General features: G+C 39.1%; 1 protein-coding gene across 3 annotated transcripts in view; it reads left to right on the top strand.

Annotated features, from left to right (window-relative positions):
- Window positions 1–21,406, top strand: part of LOC132133182 (serine/threonine-protein kinase PAK 3) — a 352,144-nt gene that overhangs the window by 284,192 nt on the left and 46,546 nt on the right. For all 3 annotated transcript variants that reach the window (XM_059545952.1, XM_059545943.1, XM_059545934.1), the window contains 2 exons: window positions 4,474–4,573; window positions 4,703–4,899. In XM_059545952.1, coding sequence (XP_059401935.1) covers window positions 4,474–4,573; window positions 4,703–4,899 — 297 coding nt within the window. The remainder of the gene's footprint in view (window positions 1–4,473; window positions 4,574–4,702; window positions 4,900–21,406) is intronic.

Raw genomic sequence — 21,406 nt, 5'->3', positions numbered from 1 at the left:
TTTAATGATGTGACAAGTACATTGGGTGTTATGGGAAGTGTTCCCGGTTCTGGTTTACCTAATTAATGCAGCCTAAAAATCCTTTAACAGATTTGGATATTAGAAGCGTATTAGTGTGTTATATGTAAGCCAGGTTAAACTGATAGGTCTTTAATCTAGATTTAAACTGCAAGAGTGTGTCTGCCTCTCTAAGAATGTTAGGTAGGTTATTCCAGAGTTTAGGCGCTAAATAGGAAAAGGATCTGCTGCCCACAGTTGATTTTGATATTCTAGGTATTATCAAATTTCCAGAGTTTTGAGAACGTAGCGCACGTGGAGGACTATAAAGTAAAAAGAGGTCATTCATATACTGAGGTGCTAAACCATTCAGGGCTTTATAAGTAATAAGCAAGATTTTAAAATCTATACAATGTTTAATAAGTAGCCAGTGCGGTATTGACAGAACCGGGTTAATATGGCCATACTTCCTGGTTCTAGTAAGAACTCTAGCTGCTGCATTTTGGACTAGCTGTAGTTTGTTTATTAAGTGTGCAGAACAACCACCCAATAAAGCATTACAATAATCTAACCTTGAGGTCATGAACGCATGGATTAACATTTCTGCATTTGACACTGAGAGCATAGGTCGCAATTTAGATATATTTTTGATATTGAAAAATGCAGTTTTCAATGTGGCTTTCTAAGGAAATATTGCTATCAAATAGCACACCTAGGTTCCTAACTGATGACGAAGAATTGACAGAGCAGCCATCAAGTCTTAGACAGCATTCTAGGTTATTACATGCAGAGTTTTTAGGTGCTATAATTAACACCTCTGTTTTTCAGAATGTAACAGTAAATTCTGTAAGTAAATTGGTATGTTTCGCCGTGCCGCGAAGAAATATAGAGCTGAGTATATTCAGCATAACCGTGAAAGCTAACACAGTGTTTCCTGATAATATGTCCCAAGGGTAACATGTAAAGCTTGAAGAGTATCGGCCTCAGTACTGAGCCTTGAGGTACTCCATATTGCACTTGTGATCGATATGATACCACTTCATTCACTGCTACGAATTGATGGCAGTCATATACGTACAATTTAAACCATGCTAATGCACTTCCATTAATGGAAACAAAGTTTTCTAGCCTATGCAAAAGAATGTTGTGGTCAATAGTGTCAAACGCAGCACTAAGATACAATAGCACTAATAGAGAGATACAACCATGATCAGATGATAAGAGCAGGTCATTTGTAACTCTAAGGAGAGTAGTTTCAGTACTATGATACGGTCTAAATCCTGACTGGAATTCCTCACAGATACCATTTTTCTCCAAGAAGGAATATAATTGTGAGGATACTACCTTTTCTAGTATCTTGGACAGAAAAGGGAGATTCGAGATCGGTCTACAATTAACTAGTTCTTTGGGGTCAAGTTGAGTTTTTTTGATGATAGCTAGTTTGAAGGTTTTGGGGACATATCCTAATTACAATGGGAGAAGTCACTTTATTAACATCAACCAAAAACAGCACAAAAAGATAAAAAAAACAAAACCTGCAAATGGTTACGCATCAACATGACCACAAACCAATGGGGCCCAAATAAGATAAGTTGACAACATAAGATAACAGCTTGGATAATACGTAATTTTTGCTGGCCAGTTATGAGAAAAGACATAGCAATGTTTTATAAAACTTGCCAGCAGTGTCAACAGACCTCTTTAAAGCTTCCTCCTAGAGCCCCACATGAGCCTCTCCCTGTTATTGGGGTGCCTTTTGAGCAGTTGGGTATGGATATTGTTGGGCCGTTAGAAAGGATTTATTCAGTGAACCGCTATATGTTGGTAATTACAGATTAGAGTGATAGCTTACTCCCTCCTACAATTGTTCTCTAGAGTAGGGTTTCCTAAAGTTATAGTTACAGATCAAGGCCCTAACTTTATATTGGAACTGCTGAAGCAGACGTATAGACTTTTGGGTAAAAAAGGAATAAAGACCATCCCCTTATTTACATTTACATTTGTCATTTTGCAGATGCTTTTATCCAAAGGGACTTACAATTGGGTAACACATAAAGTGATTATTCTTAAAGAGGCAAACAGACACAGGAAGTGCTTGTAACTTGTAAGTTTCAGGCAATGTTCAAATAAGTGCAAGCTAGAAAGTTAAGGAATAAATTAAGAGAAAGGATTTTTTTTAGGATGAAGGAAAGTAGCATCGAAAGTGATGAGTTTTCAGATGTCACTTAAAAAGTTTCCGGGATTCAGCATTCCGGATAGGGGTGGGAAGGTCATCCCACAAGCCAGGAACGAGAATGTTCTGGAAAGTGATTTTGATCCTCTCTGTGATGGTACCACGAGACGTCGCTCACTACAGGATCTCAGACTTCTGGAGGGGATGTAGATTTGTAATAGTGAGTGGAAGTAGGTAGGTGCTGAGCCTGTGGCGGTTCTATATACAAGCATCAATGTCTTGAACTTGATGCGAGCCACAACCAGAAGCCAGTGCAATGACATAAAGAGAGGTGCAACATTTCAACACTTTGAAACAAATTCTGCTTAAGTTTCTGACATCCAAATGTGATGATTGGGATCAGTGGATTCCATTTCCACTTTTTGCCTACAGGGTAGTTCCCCAGGGCTTGATTTTATCCTTTTGAATAATTATACTGACAAGAGGTATGGGGGCCACTGATGATTTTGAAAGGCCCAATTGAATGGGGAACAATGTAAGGTAAGTTCTACTAATATTCTTGACTATACGGTTCAGATGTAAAATAAGCTGGAAAGCATGAGTACATTGGCCCAGGAGAATATGGCGGAAGCACAGAATTGGCAGAGGACTTTGTATGATCAGAGAACTTGAGCAAGGAACCTTGAGCCAGGCACTCAGGTATTGGTAATGTTGCCCACTGATGCGAGCAAGCTAATTGCCAAATAGCAGTCCCCTTTAAAGTGTTGAGGAACATCTACATCGATTTCGAGTTGGATATTAATCATATCAGAGCAGCTGGGCTTGCCATTAATCTTTCCAAGTTTTGCCATTGCAAGAGCAGAAACTATTAAACCTCCAGTGTAGTAGCCAAGACTACCCAATACATGGAATACCCAATACATGTCACTGGTATAGTTTGAATGTGGATAAATGCAATGTTCAATATGGGTGCTCAATTGCAGAAAGCCCCACCTTCTGAATAAAAGAGGCAATCGCTAATTGTTAAAGTTAGCGCTTCACTGCAGCTGCTGTTAGAAGTCCTGGTTGTTATAGAAACAGTCAGTGCTCTGAGACGTGTTCTTAGGACTGTGCAAGTGCACTGGCTCATCTAACCTGAGAAATAAGCTTTTTATAATGCTACTTGAGCTAAAGTTTTAACAACATTTATGACACAGTTGTTGTCAGAAACTTTGGTGATTTCAAGTATGAAATTTAATCCTAAACTTAGTGAACAGTTTTGAAGAATTTGATGTTTCCCATTCAAAGAGATAGGAGTTGCACTTGGATGCTTGAGAGGCATTTCAAAGATGGCCGCCGAGTGACATGACTTGTCTTAAAGAGACTTAGGTAATAGTAAGTAGGATTCTAAGGTTGAATAAATACAGCAGCCCATAGACCTTTGTGAGTTAGACAGGGGCAATTGTAGTCACGTATCTTTATTGTATGTTTCATTTATTGTAAGTTTTTTTGTTTGTTTGTTTTTAAGTTGCTTTATTTTATAAATTTGTGTTGAAAATGAAAATAAAATCCCTGAAAGTTGTGTTGAGATCCACCAGCCATTTTTTTTCTACTGGTTGCATCTTCCACAACATAGTTCTGAAAGGCCCGGAATCACTCGGCAGGTGCATAGTTTGAGAAAGGTTGAATAATTCAACACTGTATACAGGGTAGTCCACAATTTTGTGATGGGTTTTCTGGGCAGTCTAGTTATTTTGTCTTTATTTTGCATTTATTAAAGGCAAATATACTGAACAACACACTTTCTTGTTCACAATAGGCGAGATAATTACAGAACTTTTTTATTAGATTGTTTTTTTGTGAGCTGTTTTTCGTTGAACTACCTTGTCTTGGTGATCTGTTTTATTAAATAACTTGATCTGTTTAATTTATAATCAAGTTGTTATTGTTTTGGTGAATGTCTGTTTCTGAGATCATAAAAAAATGTGCCCCCATATGAAAATAAAATGCGGGGGCATTGTAGATTTTCTGGCGACGACCCTGACATTATGTCCATTAATTATTGGATCGTGATTTGTTATCAGCACAAACTTGAAATTTGGATCAGATAGGGGGCAAAAAAAAAAAAAAAAACCTGATAGGGAGATCTCTAATCTTAATATGTCACAAATCTTTTTTTAATACCCACAATTCATATAGTCATACTTTTTGTACCAAAATTTACAATGGCATTGGAATATTGATACACCCCTAATGTATACCCACAGACTGCATTGCTATGAAGATCTGATCTGACTTGACTCTTTTTGAATGTGACTTCACAGTGTCTACAGGCTCTGGATTTCCTCCATTCTAATCAGGTGATTCATAGAGATATCAAGAGTGATAACATTCTGCTTGGCATGGATGGTTCAGTGAAACTGAGTAAGTTAAACAAAAATTAAACTGCCTTTTATTTTATTTGTATTACTTTTATTAAAATTCAGATTTTCTTAAGAAATGTACTGTTATCCATAAAAGATCAAAATCTTAATCTTCTCTCTCTTTCTAAAGCGGATTTTGGGTTCTGTGCTCAGATCACACCTGAGCAGAACAAGCGTAGCACCATGGTGGGCACACCCTACTGGATGGCACCAGAAGTCGTAACCCGGAAAGCCTATGGCCCAAAAGTAGACATCTGGTCCTTGGGTATCATGGCAATTGAAATGGTGGAGGGAGAGCCACCATATCTGAATGAGAACCCACTTAGGGTAAGACCTTGCAGAGCTTTATAAAGAAATATCAAATATCTTAAGAAAAAAAAAAAAATCCTAAAGGCATTAAAATAAAATTGACGCTGCCATAGTCTTTAGTCTCTAGTCATAGTCTTTCTATGATAAGTAAGTAGTACAGCATCTGAGTTGGGCACACATATGCCTTGATTTAAGAATTGCTGATTGCCTGTTGAAGACCTAAAGGGTAAACCATTTAATCAGTTTAAATAAAATAACGTTAATGTGTGCTACATTGTTACTTGGATTGAATGTAGACACATTTATATAATCCTTTGTGCAATAGACGTACACTTCGGCATACTTTAAAAACGTATATATTTCATAAATTATAAGCAGTGTTGTGCAAGTTACTTCCAAACTGCAATACCTTATAGATTACTTGTTACTGTCATTTAAAAGTGATTCCGTACCTTACAATATTACTGTTTCAGAATTGTAATGCGTTACATTACTCCTGTATTACTTTTGATTTACTTTCACAAAAATAACTACAGAAGTAGAACTTAACATCCTAAAATGACAAAATGTACTGCAGAGCATTTTACATCCAGTTGAGGGCATACTGATGTAGCATAATGACTGTGGGCTGTCCAGGCTACTGACAATATATAGTTTATAATTGGCAAAGTAAAGACTCAAGACAATGCAAGGATGACAGCCAGAATCACAAACAATGCAAGTCTGTTAAAAGTATGGTAGAAATAAAGTGATTATCTGGCAATATCTGTGAATTGCTTGGGTCTATTGATATTAGACACAACAGGACTATATGTAAACTCTAATGCCATATGCAATTGTAAAATGATAGGATGTGCATACATCCATCTCGCAAATGTACAGTCTTATGCCATTCACATTAGCCGCTTTTCCACTGACCAGTGTGAGCCGGACAGAGCTAATATCATCGGACCTTTGAGCATAGAGGCCGAAATCATGCCATGTCATGCCAGTATCCTCACGTACAACTGTAAGACCCACCCTAAACACGCCTTCACTGGACTACGTCACACAATACAAAGTTCCACCAGTGAAAGAGAGATGGAAAAAACGAAAAATCGCTAAACAAATATATCAGAAGTGGACACCACACGCAGCTATTGACTGACCACAAAGAGGAAATAGAACTTATTTGCTTTTTTATTTTGTTAATCTCTTGTGGTCTTGCTGTTTTTTCCTTTTCTTTGAACAATAAAATTTTGGGCTAAAAGTGTGTTGTAACGCAAGGGTTACTGAACATGTACATGAACATGTAAAAAAAAAAAAAAAAAAAAATATATATATATATATATATATATATATATATATATATATATATATATATATATATATATATATGTATGTGTATATATGTGTGTATATATATATATATATATATATATATATATATGTATATATATATGTATATATATATATGTATATATATATGTATATATATATATGTATATATATATGTATATATATATATATATATATGTATATATATGTATATATATATATATATATATATATATATATATATATATATATATATATTTATTATTAAGTGTCCCCAACTAATCAAGCCAAAAGCAACAGTAGCAAGAAACCAAAACTCCATCGGTGACAGAAATTGAGAAAAAACCTGGCTCATTAAAAATTTTAAATCTTGCTGTGGCTTTCTGGATTAATTGTAAAGGTTTGATAGAACTGGCTGGAAGACCTTCCTAGAGAGCATTGCAATAGGCCAGCCTAGACAGAACAAGAACTTGAACAAGGAGTTGTGCAGCATGTGCAAAAGAAAGGGCCTGATCTTCTTAATGTTGAATAAAGCAAATCTGCAAGACTGGACAGTTTTAGAAATGTGGTCTGAGAAATTTAGCTGATCCTCAATCATAACTCCAAGGTTTCTGGCTGTTTTTGAAGGAGTTATGGTTGATGTGCCTAACTTGATGGTGAAATTGTAATGAAACAATGGGTTTGCTGGAACCACAAGAACCAGTATCTGACCAACATCATCCTCACCCTTGCCCACAGCCTCACAGGGCCTCAGACAGGAGGTAAATTAACTGAACTTCAAGTCTACAGGAAATTAACATCTGCTCAACGAGAGAAAGCACAGACCAGATGCAAAGAACCTTACAGAATGGTGCAACAAAAGGAAATCACCAGTCTTCAGGAGGCGATAACAGCTGCTGGACACTGGAGCTGGAAAAAGCCATCAGACAGGACTTGAAAAGGGAACTGTTTCACACAAAGTCATTGTTAAACACAGCATATGTATATTCTAATGAGTGTGACACCAAAGCTGCATGCAGACGGAACTGAAGTCCAAACCCTGGCTCAGCAAATCTGCAACATTAAAGAAGAGCTTGACATGGTTCAGAGAGAACTGAAACAGTCCTACAGACTGTGCATGAACTCAAATAAAGGGCACCCTGTTGCACGTCACACAGCCAACATTTCAAATCCCCTCAACCCTGTACACAGATACAAAGGGGGAAGAAAAAGCCTTCTGTTTGACATTTCACAAGTCAGCTTCCAGAAAACCTCTGCAGTGGCAGAAGGAAAGGGATTTATTCAGACGAGCCCTGAAACAGCATGTGGAATAAAACTCAGATACCTCAACCAAATGGCCAGAAACATCCCTGCATTTACACCAGAACTTGCAGGAGAACATGATGTCCACGCTCACTTAAGAGAGATTGACTTTTTCCTGCAGTTTTGGACCAGTGTTAAACACCAAGATAGACTCTATTCTGCTCTGGATCACCTCTAGCCCGGAAGTGCAATGCTTCCTGTTTTGACAGCCAGGACACATCCCATTGGACTGCCAGCAGCTTAAACAAGCCATCATAAAGGAATTCTAAGACCCAGAGTCTGAACACGGATTGATCACTGCCCAAGCCATCGAACAGGGCCGTCATGAAGCTCCTTATGATTACTATCACAGACTTTGACGAGCTTAAAGCTCACAATTACCCTGGCATGGAGGAGGACACCAGCTTCAAGAGCATTTCCTCCGAAACTGCCGAAACCATCCTATTCTAAGTCACCATTTAGGCATTATGGCCTGCCGCACAATGCCTATTTAACAACTGCGTGACCTGACACAGAAGGCCTTTAACAAGCACAAGGCCTTCACTAAAGGTGATTGTAAGACCCCACTGATTCTGAACAACACATCCCAGAATCCAAAGCAGGCACCAGAAGGCACTCAGCATTGCCATAATGCAAGGCCCTTCTGCAGAAAGAAATTAGCCAGCAGAGGACAAAGCCATTACCATGGCAACAGACACAGGTTTCAGACCAACCACTAGGAGCAGCAATGGATAAGGTAATCCTCATCCTGCAAACACCACGGTATGTCCAACAGCAGTCCACCACAACATCCTACTCCACACATGTGCTAAGCTATATCAGACTTAGACCTGACACAGAAGGCCTTTAACAAGCACAAGGCCTCCACTAAAGGTGTTTGTAAGGCCCCACTGATTCTGAACTACACATCCCAGAATCCAAAGCAGGCACCAAGCACTCAGCAGTGCCATAATGCAAGTGTCAGGGCAAACAAACACTGGATCCAGTTGCGAATGAACAAAGTCTTTATTTGAATGTTCAAGAGAGCAAAGAGGCCAGATGGTAGGAACTAGTCTCTCGTCGGCAGTCACTCCTTGGCAGCGCAGGGACTGCAGTGGGCATAACCTCGAAGACAGGAACCGAAACAGGAAACAGCGAAGGCGACACGGCAACTCGAAAACCGTAAATCCAAGCACTAGCACTATGGCAGGAAACTCCCAACAAACTGGACTAGACGGCACTGCAAGGAGCGAGAATGACAGAGAACAGTAACAAATGATCTGACACAAGACAAGACAAACACAGGACTATAAGTAGGCCGAAAGAAACAAGACGCACCTGTCGCTGATCTGATTGCTCGTCAGCAGCAGCTTAATCTAATGGCCAATCAGAGCAGCGACACAGAATGAGCAAACGGATCTGCAAACAGTGACATTACCCCACCCCCTAGGAGCATCACCTGACGCTCTAAGAGGGTCCTACCTGTCGATTGTAGTCATCGATAAGTGAGTGATCCAATATGTCCTGGGCAGGAACCCAACTCCTCTCTTCCGGACCCTAACCTTCCCAGTCCACCAAGTATTGGAATCCGCGTCCTCTCTGCCTTGAGTCCAGAATAGGACTAACCGAATAAGCTGGTTCCCCATCTACGATTCGCGGCGGTGGGGGAACTGGGGTAGGCAGATGAATAGCAGAATGAATGAGGGGCTTAATTTTGGAAACATGGAACACAGGATGAATTCTCCGGTACGCCGGAGGAAGTTTAAGGCGGACCGTCACCGGACTAAGGATCTTGGTGACGGTAAATGGGCCAGTAAATTTGGGAGCTAATTTTCTACAAACAGAGTGGAGAGGAATATCAGTAGATGAAAGCCACACTTTTTGACCAACAATGTAGATGGGAGGCTTCGACCGGTGGCAGTCGGCCTGGGCCTTGGTGCGTAACCTCACCTGGGGAAGAGTCACCCTGGCTGTTCTCCATATGTCTCTGCACCTCTGGACGAATTCGTGAGCAGAGGGGACCACGACTTCGGATTCCAAACTGGGAAAAATAGGTGGCTGGTACCCTAAACTACACTCAAATGGAGATAGGACTGTGGACGACACTGGTAATGAGTTATGCGCGTACTCAACCCAAGAGATATGCTGGCTCCAAGAGGACAGAATCTGTGACGCCAAACATCGCAACCCTCGTTCCAACTCTTGGTTGGCCCTCTCCGTCTGACCGTTACTCTGGGAATGGAAACCCGAGGAAAGACTAACACTTGCCCGCAACAATCGACAAAACTCTCTCCAAAATTTGAATATAAACTGGGGACCCCTGTCAGAGACCACGTCCATCGGGAGGCCATGAATACGAAAAACGTGGTCAATGACAGCAACCGATTTTCTCTGGCAGAAGGTAATTTGGGCAGAGGGATGAAATGAGTAGCCTTCGAGAACCTGTCCACCACGGTTAAAACTACCGTGTTACCCTGGGAGGCAGGGAGGCCTGTGACGAAATCTAGCGCAATGTCTGACCAGGGTCTCGAAGGAACTGACAACGGCTGAAGGGGCCCCGCTGAGGGTCGGGTGGAACTCTTACAACTATCATAGATTGAGCAAGTCTGAGCACAGACTGTGCAATACAAATTTACGAGTGTCACGAGCAATAGATTGCCACCAGAACCGTTGCTTATTAAGAGAAATGGTACGACTTAATCCTGGATTACAAGCCACCTTGAAACAATGACCCCACCGAATAACGTTGGACCGTAACCTCTCTGGCACGAATAATCTACCCGGTGGACATCCGGGCGGAGGCACTACCCCATGTAAGGCCGTGCGGACCTTCGATTCGATCTCCCAAGTCAGCATTGAAACCACACACCTCTGTGGAACGATGGACTCAGGAGATACTGGGCGTTCAGATTGGTCAATAATACGGGATAAGGCGTCTGGTTTGATGTTTTTAGAACCAGGACGGTAAGAAATGGAAAAATCTAATCGACCGAAAAAAGTGCCCACCGAGCCTGCCTAGAGTTAAGTCGTTTGGCGGATCTGATATATTCAAGACTCTTGTGGTCTGTCCAAACAATAAAAGGTATCCCCAAACCCTCCAACCAATGACGCCACTCCTCCAAGGCTAACTTGACTGCCAACAACTCTCTATTACCAATGTCGTAATTGCGTTCGGCGGGTGACAAACGATGAGAAAAATAGGCGCACGGATGAACCTTGCCATCCACAGATGAGCGCTGAGAGAGAACCGCACCTACCCCCACCTCTGAACCATCGACCTCCGCCACAAACTGACGAGACGAATCAGGGGCGACAAGAATGCGGGCAGTGGGACAGATAGTAGGAACAAGTCTCTCGGTCGGCAGTCACTCCTTGGCAGTGCAGGGACTGCAGTGGGCATAACCTCGAAGACAGAAACCAAAACAGGAAACAGCGAAGGCGACACGCCAACTCGAAAACTGTAAATCCAAGCACTAGCACTACAGCAGGAAACTCCAACAAACTGAACTAGACGGCACTGCAAGGAGCGAGAATGACAGAGAACAGTAACAAACGTTCTGACACTAGACAAGACAAAGACAGGACTATAAGTAGGCCCACAGAAACAAGACGCACCTGTCACTGATCTGATTGCTCGTCAGCAGCAGCTGACGCTGATGGCCAATCAGAGCAGCGACACACAATGAGCAAACGGATCTGCAAACCGTGACAGCAAGAGCCTTCTGCAAAAAGAAATTAGCCAGAGGATGACAGAGCCATGACCATGGCAACAGACCCAGGTTCCAGGCCAACCACTGGGAGCAACCAAGGATAAATGCAACCTCATCCTGCAAACACCACGGTATGTCTGATAGCAGTCCACCACAACATCCTCCTCCACACCCTTCACACAGGTGCTGAACGGAGGCTACACAAGGACAGCTGGACATGTCTACTTCAGAGTTACCGGAGCTGCTGACACTAGCAAAAGAGCTCTTTGAACAAAAATCAACTGTGGAGTACTGGGAAGTACAATCCTATGACTCCTTGCCTGATGCAACACAGCATCAGACCCCTCCAAGGTAGGACCATCCATTAAAACCAGTCAGCACTCCAGAAGCAGCCAGACTACATTGGATGGAGCAACAGGCCCACATGCCCAACAGCGAAACTTCTACCAACACAACTCAGGCAAGCTCAAGTCAGTGCCGCCACAAGAGCAAAATGACACACCGCAAACATCAGATTACACTGCAGAATCTCCATAGCAATTCCCTGCGACCCCTGGAACCACCTGCACTTTCACCAGTGAGAGTATTACCTGACTGTTCCACATTGCGGGTACCACAGATAGCCTACTGGCTAACAACATCGACAAACAAACATCTTACCCAGACCAACTCACTTCAGAATGATAGGTGACACAGCCTTGACACCTGCTGCATAGGCTCAAGGACCCACACCTTGCTACAACCTACATCACCTAAGAGTACCACCTGGCAGCATCCACCATGGCACCACAACCACTCCTGGAGGCACCAACAGCCAGAGAGCCACCACTTTCTCCCAGCCGTGAATGACAGGTGCATGTCCGATGTTCTACACTTTTGACATCACTCACTGTTGTCTATTGGACGGACAAAAATGTTCGAAAGGGGGAAATTATGTAGCATCTGGACCAATCAGACACACAATTTTTCATTTGATTTAACAAATCAATTATTCATTAGATCAACAAATGATCACAGACCCCTCAGCCAATAAACATACTAGGTGCCAGGATGTCTGTCAATGACACTAGACCCCTGGTTACCATGGCAACCACGACACCTCAGCCAGACCAGATCAGAGTTCTCTCTGAAATTTACTGCTATAAAAATGGACTCTTCTCTAATTAATTCATAGAAAAACCTTTCTTTCAAAGAACACACATATTCATCAGGTCATTGTGTATGTTGGTACTGTTATTGTATATTGTCTTTTTTGTCTTATACGGTTTTATGCATGCTTGTGATAGAACTGCTCATTCTTGTAATTTTACCTATATGTAATCTTACCATGTTTAGTATCTATGAATTCATCTTCTGATGATCTAAACAAGAGTGTATATTATATGCTGATACTTATGCAATATATATGTCTTCTAAGAATCCTTACTTCTGATCCAGTTACATATGCAAATTACCATGCTTTTGCACAAAGTGTTGTATAACTCCCCAATATTTCCAAACTCCCACTTGGAATTACAGCCTTTCTCATTGGACAAGCCCTTCCTAAGAGACGTGAACCATCTCAGACTTTAAAAAGGCCCACACACAGTTCTGCCTCCTCTCTTCGATCTATTTTCCTTTCTTCTGCTAAAACTATGTGAGCTACAACTCTCTTGGACCCCTAAGTCTGCGCCAGGCCTCGTGCCTTGACTTTCCATTCACCAAAGATCTTAGGACCTCAGCTGATGTCTCTTTTAGCTCTTGTCACTTTCCACTGGGAAGAAACTCCCAATCACTATCGAGTCAGGACACCTTTGGAATTCATCACTCTTCAAAACCGGAAGAACGTGATCACGACTCCTATACCACTGAACCTCCAAACCAAGACTTTGCATCCAGACGCTCATTCCAGGCCAAGGAAATTCAAGTATCATACATTTAACAAAACAAAACTTTAGTATAAGCTATAGACCCCTTAATAAATGGGGCTGATGGTTTTACTCAGGTGGTTAACTGACTCTTTTCATTGATTCATTCTCTGGTTTTCCTGATGATATCATCCATCAAATCTCATTTGCCATTTCCCCTGTATGAGTGATTGTATGTATGTATGTATGTATGTGTGTATGTTTACTAGACTAGCTTGAGTTAGAGTTTAGTTAATAAAAATCTTGTGCACAAATTACATGAGTAACTGATTCTGCCTTACAAATCAATGTCCCTTTACGATTCCTATTTTGCTACATGCTCTAATACATTAATACTCTATGAAAGAATGAATTGTGAAAGCTTTATTGATAAAATTAAAAAAGCATGTTCTTTTGGTCTTGGCAGACTAGATCTGCTATACTGGTGCTGCTGCTAGAGAGCAAGTAGACTTGCTTTGGCTAAATGCACAGATCATAAAATAAAAGGAAACATGCTGCCGCTGCTGCTGCTAGAGAGAGAGGAAGATCCCCCTGTAGCAGATCTAGACAGGTGGTGCTGGGGAGGTGGTGGGCTAGCAAGAGGATACGCATTTCGCGTAGGTGTGGTGAGCATGGAACGTGTCTGGTTTATAGGCACACGTTAATTATAATTAGAACCTGATTGGCTGGGAACGTGATTTTGAATGAAGCAATTTGAGCGCCAATAGAGTTTCATGGCTGAACTACTCATTTCAGTCATGACAACTCTCGGAAAGGATTTTAAAAGCTGTAGTGTTAAAATTAGAAAAGCATGTGTTTTGTCTTGGCCGACTAGATCTGCTACACTGCTCCTGCTGCTGCAAGAAGACTTGCTTTTACTAAGGAAGATCCCCCCAACAAAGCAGGCTCTGGGCTGCTTAACATATAATCCCCCTCCTCAACCCTGCAGATCTATCTGCCATGACTGGTGCTGTGGCCCCGAGAGCCAGTTTACTGGATATGTGGGCTTGCCACACTTGCACTACTAGGCAAGAAATTGTATTTTTATTATTATTATTTTATTATTATGTTTTTTTAGTTAAGTCTAAGATAATTGGCTGCCAGATTTAGAAATTATATAGCAATATTAAAAATGGAGTCAAAAGTTATGCCCAATTCATATTTATTATTTCCATCACCACCTGGTCACCATTCAATTTTGCTTACAATACATTAAAGAATTCATTAACTTTTGGCCTTTAACGATATCTCTACAATTAGGACTGATATAGCTTTCGTAAGCAGCTGATGACCAGCAGCCCATTTCTTTAAGAGTGGAGGTCGATATATTAGGCACTACTGTAGTTGCTGTGCCGTTTCTGATTGAGTGCGAAGTGCTGGAGTTTATACTGCACTCCAGCTTGAAATTTTTTTTAAAAATAAAATAAAAAATAAATTCTGTCCAGCAATCACAGATTCTGGCATACTAGTTATGCCAACATTCAAAGGTAAACGTGATCCCACCTGTTGAAGAGATGCTGACCTGCTACAGTCATGCCCAAAAATATGGACACCCTTGTTAAATATGATCAAAGAAGGCTGTGAAAATTAATCTGCCTTGTTAATCCTTTTGATCTTTTATTTAAAACAATTCACAAAAATCTAACCTTTCATTTGGATAATAAGAATTTAAAATGGGAGGAAATATCATTATGAAATAAATGTTTTTCTCTAATACACATTGGACACAATTAAGGACACCCCTAGAAATTCTTATGGGTAAAATAACTCCCATTCACAATTTTGAGAACTCCTGGGTGATTATGAACATGAAATTATCCAGCCATTGCTTCCTTTTTCACAGAAATATAAATGGGGGGAAACAAAGCCCAAATGCCCTTAATCATCCATCACAATGAGAAAAACCAAAGAATATATTTCTGATGTGCAACAAAAGATAATTGAGCTTCACAAATTAGTGAAGTGGCTATAATAAAAGAGCTAGAGCAGTGAAAATTCTCATTTTCACCATCAGGGCAATAATTAAGAATTTCCAATCAACAGAAAATGTTACGAAACTGCCTGGAAGAGGACGTGTGTCTATATCATCCTAATGCATGGTGAGGAGGTCAGTTTGAGTGGCTAAAGACTCTCCAAGGACCACCGCTGAAGAATTGCAGAAAATAGTTGAGTCTCGGGGTCAGAAAACCTTAAAAAAAATTGTCAAACAGCACCTAGATCACCACATATTATTTAGGAGGGTTTCAAGAAAAATTCAAAATGGGTCTGGTTAAAAAGATGGGTTTGGGATAAAAAGTACCCCATGTGTACAATGAAATATACTGCTGTGTTTTTGATGTTGTAGTCCTATATTTCTGCTGGAGGTCCTGGATATTTTGTTTAGACACATGGCATTTTTGATTCTATCAAATACCAACAGATAAAAAATCTAAAATTGACTGACTCTTTTAGAAATCTTATAATGTTCCATGTTTGGATCATCCAACCGTACAATAATCCAAACACAAACCTAAAAAACAACACAAAAATGGGTCACTGGGTACAAAACCAAGCTTCTGCCATGGCCAATTTAGTTCCCTGACCTGAGCTCTATAGAAAATGAGTGTGGTGAACTGAAGAGCAGCACCACCACATTGGAGCTGGGAAACTAAAGGGTCTGAAGTGATTCTGGATGAAGGAATGGTCTCTGATCCCTTGTCAGGTGTTCTCTAACCTCATCAGGGATTATAGGAGAAAATTTTGAGCTGTTAAACTGGCATTGATCTTTCCCCCCATTTTAAATTCTTATTATACAATGAAAGGTTAGATTTGTGATTTTTTTTTTAAATAAAAGTTCAAAAGGATTAACAATGCAGATTAATTTTCACAGCCTTTTTTGATCATATTTACCAAGGGTGTCTATATGTTTGGTCATGACTGTAGTAGTAACAACTGCCTGTTTTTGCAAAAAAAAAAAAAAGTTCATGGCCGATAAATTTTGTTATTTTTGGCAGGTGTGGCAAAAAGTTAGTTTTAGGCCCTGTCCTAAACTCTTCTAAACTCTTAAAACATACCTGTTTTTAACAGCCAGGAGGATCCGATTACAGGGAGGCAAAATAATATCTGAATTATTAGCAGTATTATTTCACCCTAATGCTTAAAGGAACACTCCGACTTTTTGGGACTTTAGCTTATTCACAGTATCCCCCAGAGTTAGATAAGTCCATACATACCTTTTTCATTTCTGTGCGTTCTGTAAGTGTTATTTGACGCACCCACCACTAGCCTAGCTTAGCACAAAGACTGGATTTAAATGGATACTGGTAGCATAGTAATTCCAATAAGTGACAAAATAATGCAAACACTTTCCTATTTACATGTTGTGATCTGTATAGTCACAGCGTGTACAAATAACAAGGCTATATGAGACAGAGACCATTTTTAATCGTATAAATACTGGGAACTATATTCTCACTAGGCGTAGGAGCACAGCTAATGTTACTTGGGCGGAGTGGCTACTTGGGCGGAGTGATTAGCGTAGCACACGAGACGCGCCGTGGTGAGGAGAAGAGAGTCCGCTCAGAGTTGGAGTAATAGAGTCAGCAATTACTAGATAGTAGATTTATAGTGTACAATCATGGGTGTTCGCTGTATTGTAAAGAACTGCGACAATAAACATGGGAGACCAGGTGTTACTATGATGTTTCATAGAATTCCAACCACAAATGCTGACCTGATGAATCGATGGCTACTTGCTCTGGAAATAGATCCAAACATACCTGAAAACACCATCACGAAGTATTTCGTTTGCCCTGAACATTTTAATGTAGACGCCTATTTTGAAAAAATGCAAGTTGCCACACGGACCATGAAACGTGTGCTAAAGGATACAGCCATCCCATCGATAATAAAGACAGGACAAATTGGATCACCTGTTGCTGCGGTAAGTGTTCCGTTATGTTTTGAGATGACTAACATTAGCCATACTGTAACAGTGCCATGCTAATGTAATATAACCTTAGTAGTGACACTATTACGTGAATAGGGGGGTCTGTGTATCCGTGTATCCCCTTTATTGTTATTGTGACACACTGTATGTAATGCGATACTACAATTTCATTGAACTATGAATGATCATTATAACAAAATCACTTACTTGGTGGACAGCTGACCATTAGGTTCACTCGGCATGGGACGTTTCTTCCAGTTTATCTTGTCACAATGGGGAAAAAAGACAACTGCCGGGTGTATTAGGGCAGAGAAATCTTCCGTGGTAGTGACGCAAATATTTTGATTGTCATCAAGCCTTGACATTGATGGCAATAACCGGTCCCATTCATTACAACAAAGGCACTCGGTTTCTGTCGGCATAGGTTGTCATGTTCCACATTTACACCACCAGTCCATGTTCGTTCTGATTCTCCCTTTGTCTTACAGCTTCTAAAGTTTGTAACTCCTCGTCTGTGTATTCTGGCTCAAAACTATATGGTTCTGGATCTTGGTTTGATACACAGCAAAATTCCTCTGAGTCTGACAATTCCTCAAAGTCAGCCTGATCACGAGCCACATCTAGCTAGTTAGTCACGTTTGTTTTGTTTACGGTCTTGTGTGCTGCGCTAATCACTCCGCCCAAGTAGCCACTCCGCCCAAGTAACGTTAGCTGTGCTCCTACGCCTAGTGAGAATATAGTTCCCAGTATTTATACGATTAAAAATGCTCTCTGTCTCATATAGCCTTGTTATTTGTACACGCTGTGACTATACAGATCACAACATGTAAATAGCAAAATGTTTGCATTATTTTGTCACTTATTGGGATTACTATGCTACCAGTATCCATTTAAATCCAGTCTTTGTGCTAAGCTAGGCTAGCGGTGGGTGCGTCAAATAACACTTACAGAACGCACAGAAATGAAAAAGGTATGTATGAACTAATATAACTCTGGGGGATACTGTGAATAAGCTAAAGTCCCAAAAAGTCGGAGTGTTCCTTTAATACTGCAGGACAGATACTATATAAATTAAAATTGTGCATATGTATGTGTGTACATCTACACACACACACACACATACACACACACACACATATATATATATATATATATATATATATATATAAAATCAAATATTTAAGCAGTGTGGAAATAGACACATAAGTGAATTCGTTAAAATTACTTTGGGGACCAGTTCGATGGTGAAGTGTGATGTCTGTTTGGTGCATTTGCTATTTCTTGCATCAAAAGCTTACTGTGTTTATAGTGTTTATTCATAAAAGTTAAATTCTGTTTAGCCATTTTTTTTTATTATTTTTGGATGTAATAATGAAATATGAGTTATATACACATTATTTGTCTTTATACAAAATTTTGACTAATATGGGTAGTATATTACTTTATATTTTTACTATATTAATTTATTCATTTATTTTTTAATATTATTATAATAATATTAATTTATAAATTATTATTATTATTAGTGTTATTATCAACATTGTTGTTTCAGAGATAATCAGAATGTGAAATATTGCTAAATGTTAAGGCAACCAAACAGGTGCCACACTCCACCATCTAATTGGGGATTCTTTACACTTTCTCATTCCTTTACTCGTCACATATTGACTCTTGGTCAGGAGCCCTTGGAACACATTTTTAACACACAGTTTGCCCCTTTAGTGCAGTTTTTCCATGTGCAGAGTATTTATTTGGTTTTAATAAGAAATCTTTGAATCAACACACACTGTGGACAGGGAAAGTTATTATGTCAGTCTTGATTGTGAAATGGCATCGGTTCTCATGTCTTATCTCAAGCTCTGTCATGGTGAAATTCAGCTGTATTCTATGAATGAAACGGCTGTGTTCATAGAGCGAAATAATTTTCAGCTCCCTCGTGACCCACTCTGACGCACCTGTCAGCTGATGGAGGCGGAACTTATAGCGATCACCTTTTTCTTTGTTTCTTTTATTTTTCAACAGTTTGTATATATGTGAGAGTGTGTTTTATGTTGAATGTGAATGTATCTGCATGATTACCATCTGTTTGAGTGCAAATCAGCCCAAATCAGCTCGCTATTACTGTATGATCACGGCTATCAAAGTGAACGCGTCTATATGAATAGAGAGAGTGCATTATTTACTTTGTGTTATTACCATCTGTATAAGTGGCCATAAGCACATCAGCACTTATTTGCATCATAATTCATTGTAAATGCTGCATTTCTAACAATCTCATGATTTTCTGTAATTGGCAAACAAAGTTAAATCTTTTTTTATTTTTCTTATTATTCTTATTTTTCTTACTCCAATTATTCTTATTGTATTTTGTCTAGTGTTCAAATAAATCACTTATGTGATGTCTAAGTTTCTGTCTAGTGTTTTATAATTGAAAAAAACTATGCAGTGGTATGTTTACTGACTAAATAGTTTGTAGAAGCCTTCAATACTATTGGGAAATATATTTTTGTATATTTGGGGGTGGGGGGTCTAGACATAGTCTCAGAAAAATATTTGCAGTAGTCTCATTTTTCATGATATCTTATGCAGATTTGAAATAGAAACTCATGAGACATGTGGCTTTCAACCCATTACTTTTCTAGATTGCTCCAGGACTCATTAAATGTATTTTTATATAAAAAAAAAAAAAAAAAAAATTCAAGGCACTTCAGTGTCTATAACTTTTAATATTTTTGAGCATTATCAAATCTGGCTGATAAAAAGTAAAGCCCAAAGGGTCTTCTTTCCAAAGACACCAAAATTATGTTTGTAACACACTGAAGTAGGAAACTGTTACAATTATAAGTTAGGTAGAGCACTTTCAGCTGTGAGTCCCATAATGGGGGGTGCTGGCTAACAGGTTAATACCTCAATTCTGAATATTTTCTTCACACAAACATATTGTATGGCTTCAGAAGACTTTGAATACAACACAAGTTATTTGTAATACTTTTATAATCTTTCTTGGTATAAATACTCATGAGTGTACATTACATGTTTTTTTATAATTGATTGAATTTGGTGCTCCAAAATATCTATGAAAGTATGAATGTAAATTCATATGCTAAATACCCCAATATATTATTTCATCATGATGATCAAATGCCCATGGCCAAAAGTCAATATGTGACCCTGGAACACAAAACCAGTCTTAAGTGAAGTGTAATTTTTTTCAAAATGGAGATGTTTACATAATCTGAAAGCTGAACGAATAAGCTTTGCATTGATGTATGGTTTGTTAGGATATGACAATATTTGGCCGAGATACAAATATTTAAATATATGGAATCTGAGGGTGCAAAAAAAAAAATTAAATATTGAGAAAATAACATTTAAAGTCATCCAAAAAAGTTCTTAGCAATGCATATCACTTATCAAAAATTAAGTTTTAATATATTTACAGGAATTTACAAAATATATTAATGGAACATGATCTTTACTTAATTACCTAATGATTTTTGGCATTAAAGAAAAAATTTAAATTTTGACCAATACAATGTTTTTTTTGGCTATTGTTAAAAATGTACCCCAGTGACTTAAGACTGCTTTTGTGGTCCAGGGTCACATATGTGATGAGTTGAGAATGTGTGTACAGTTTAAGCAATGTGGAAATACACACAGAATAGTAAATTTGTTAAAAATACTTTGGTCCCTAGTTAGATGGTGAATTGTGATGCCTGTTTGGTTGATTAGCCATTTCGTCAGAATCCTACTGTGTTTTACTGTTCACTGGTAGTATTAATAGGGTTTTAGTTTTTTACCCCAAAAACTTTTTATATTGTATTTTTGATGTCAAGAGCTGGTGTTTTAGTGTTTATCAATATTGCCATTGCATTCAGAGATGGTGAGAATGTTAAATATAGTAAATTGTAATGCCAACCACATCGTACTTCACCATCTAACAGGGGACTAGTGTGCTTTAGTTTAGTGAAATCACTACTACATGCACAGATCTGTTGCTGTGTATGTTTAGCATTGTGCAGTTTAGCCTGTGTAGAAATGGCCATGCAGTAGTGAATAAAACAGTGACCTAAACATGGAAATATCTAAATGAACTAATTTTGTTCAAGTGAAAAATATTATTTAACATCGTTGAACCAAACTTACACACTTCAGTTTACTCCAATAAATAAATACATAAATAAATAAATCATTTTATGGGTTAAATCAAGCAGAAAGAGCTATTTAATTTAACAATTGCAGGTGAATACATGTAACAGTGAAGAATTAATTTGTTAAATAAAATGACTTCGGTCCCCAGTTAGATGGTGAAGTGCGACACCTGTTTGGCTGATTCACCTTTTCTTGCATCACAAACACACAAAAAGTTTGAGTATTATATGCTGACTTGCTGCATTGAAAAT

Source organism: Carassius carassius, chromosome 4 (genome assembly GCF_963082965.1).
Source record: "Carassius carassius chromosome 4, fCarCar2.1, whole genome shotgun sequence".
Classification (NCBI taxonomy): Eukaryota; Metazoa; Chordata; class Actinopteri; order Cypriniformes; family Cyprinidae; genus Carassius; species Carassius carassius.
The sequence above is the reverse complement of the archived record's forward strand: the minus strand, read 5'-3'. Positions and strand labels throughout refer to the sequence as shown.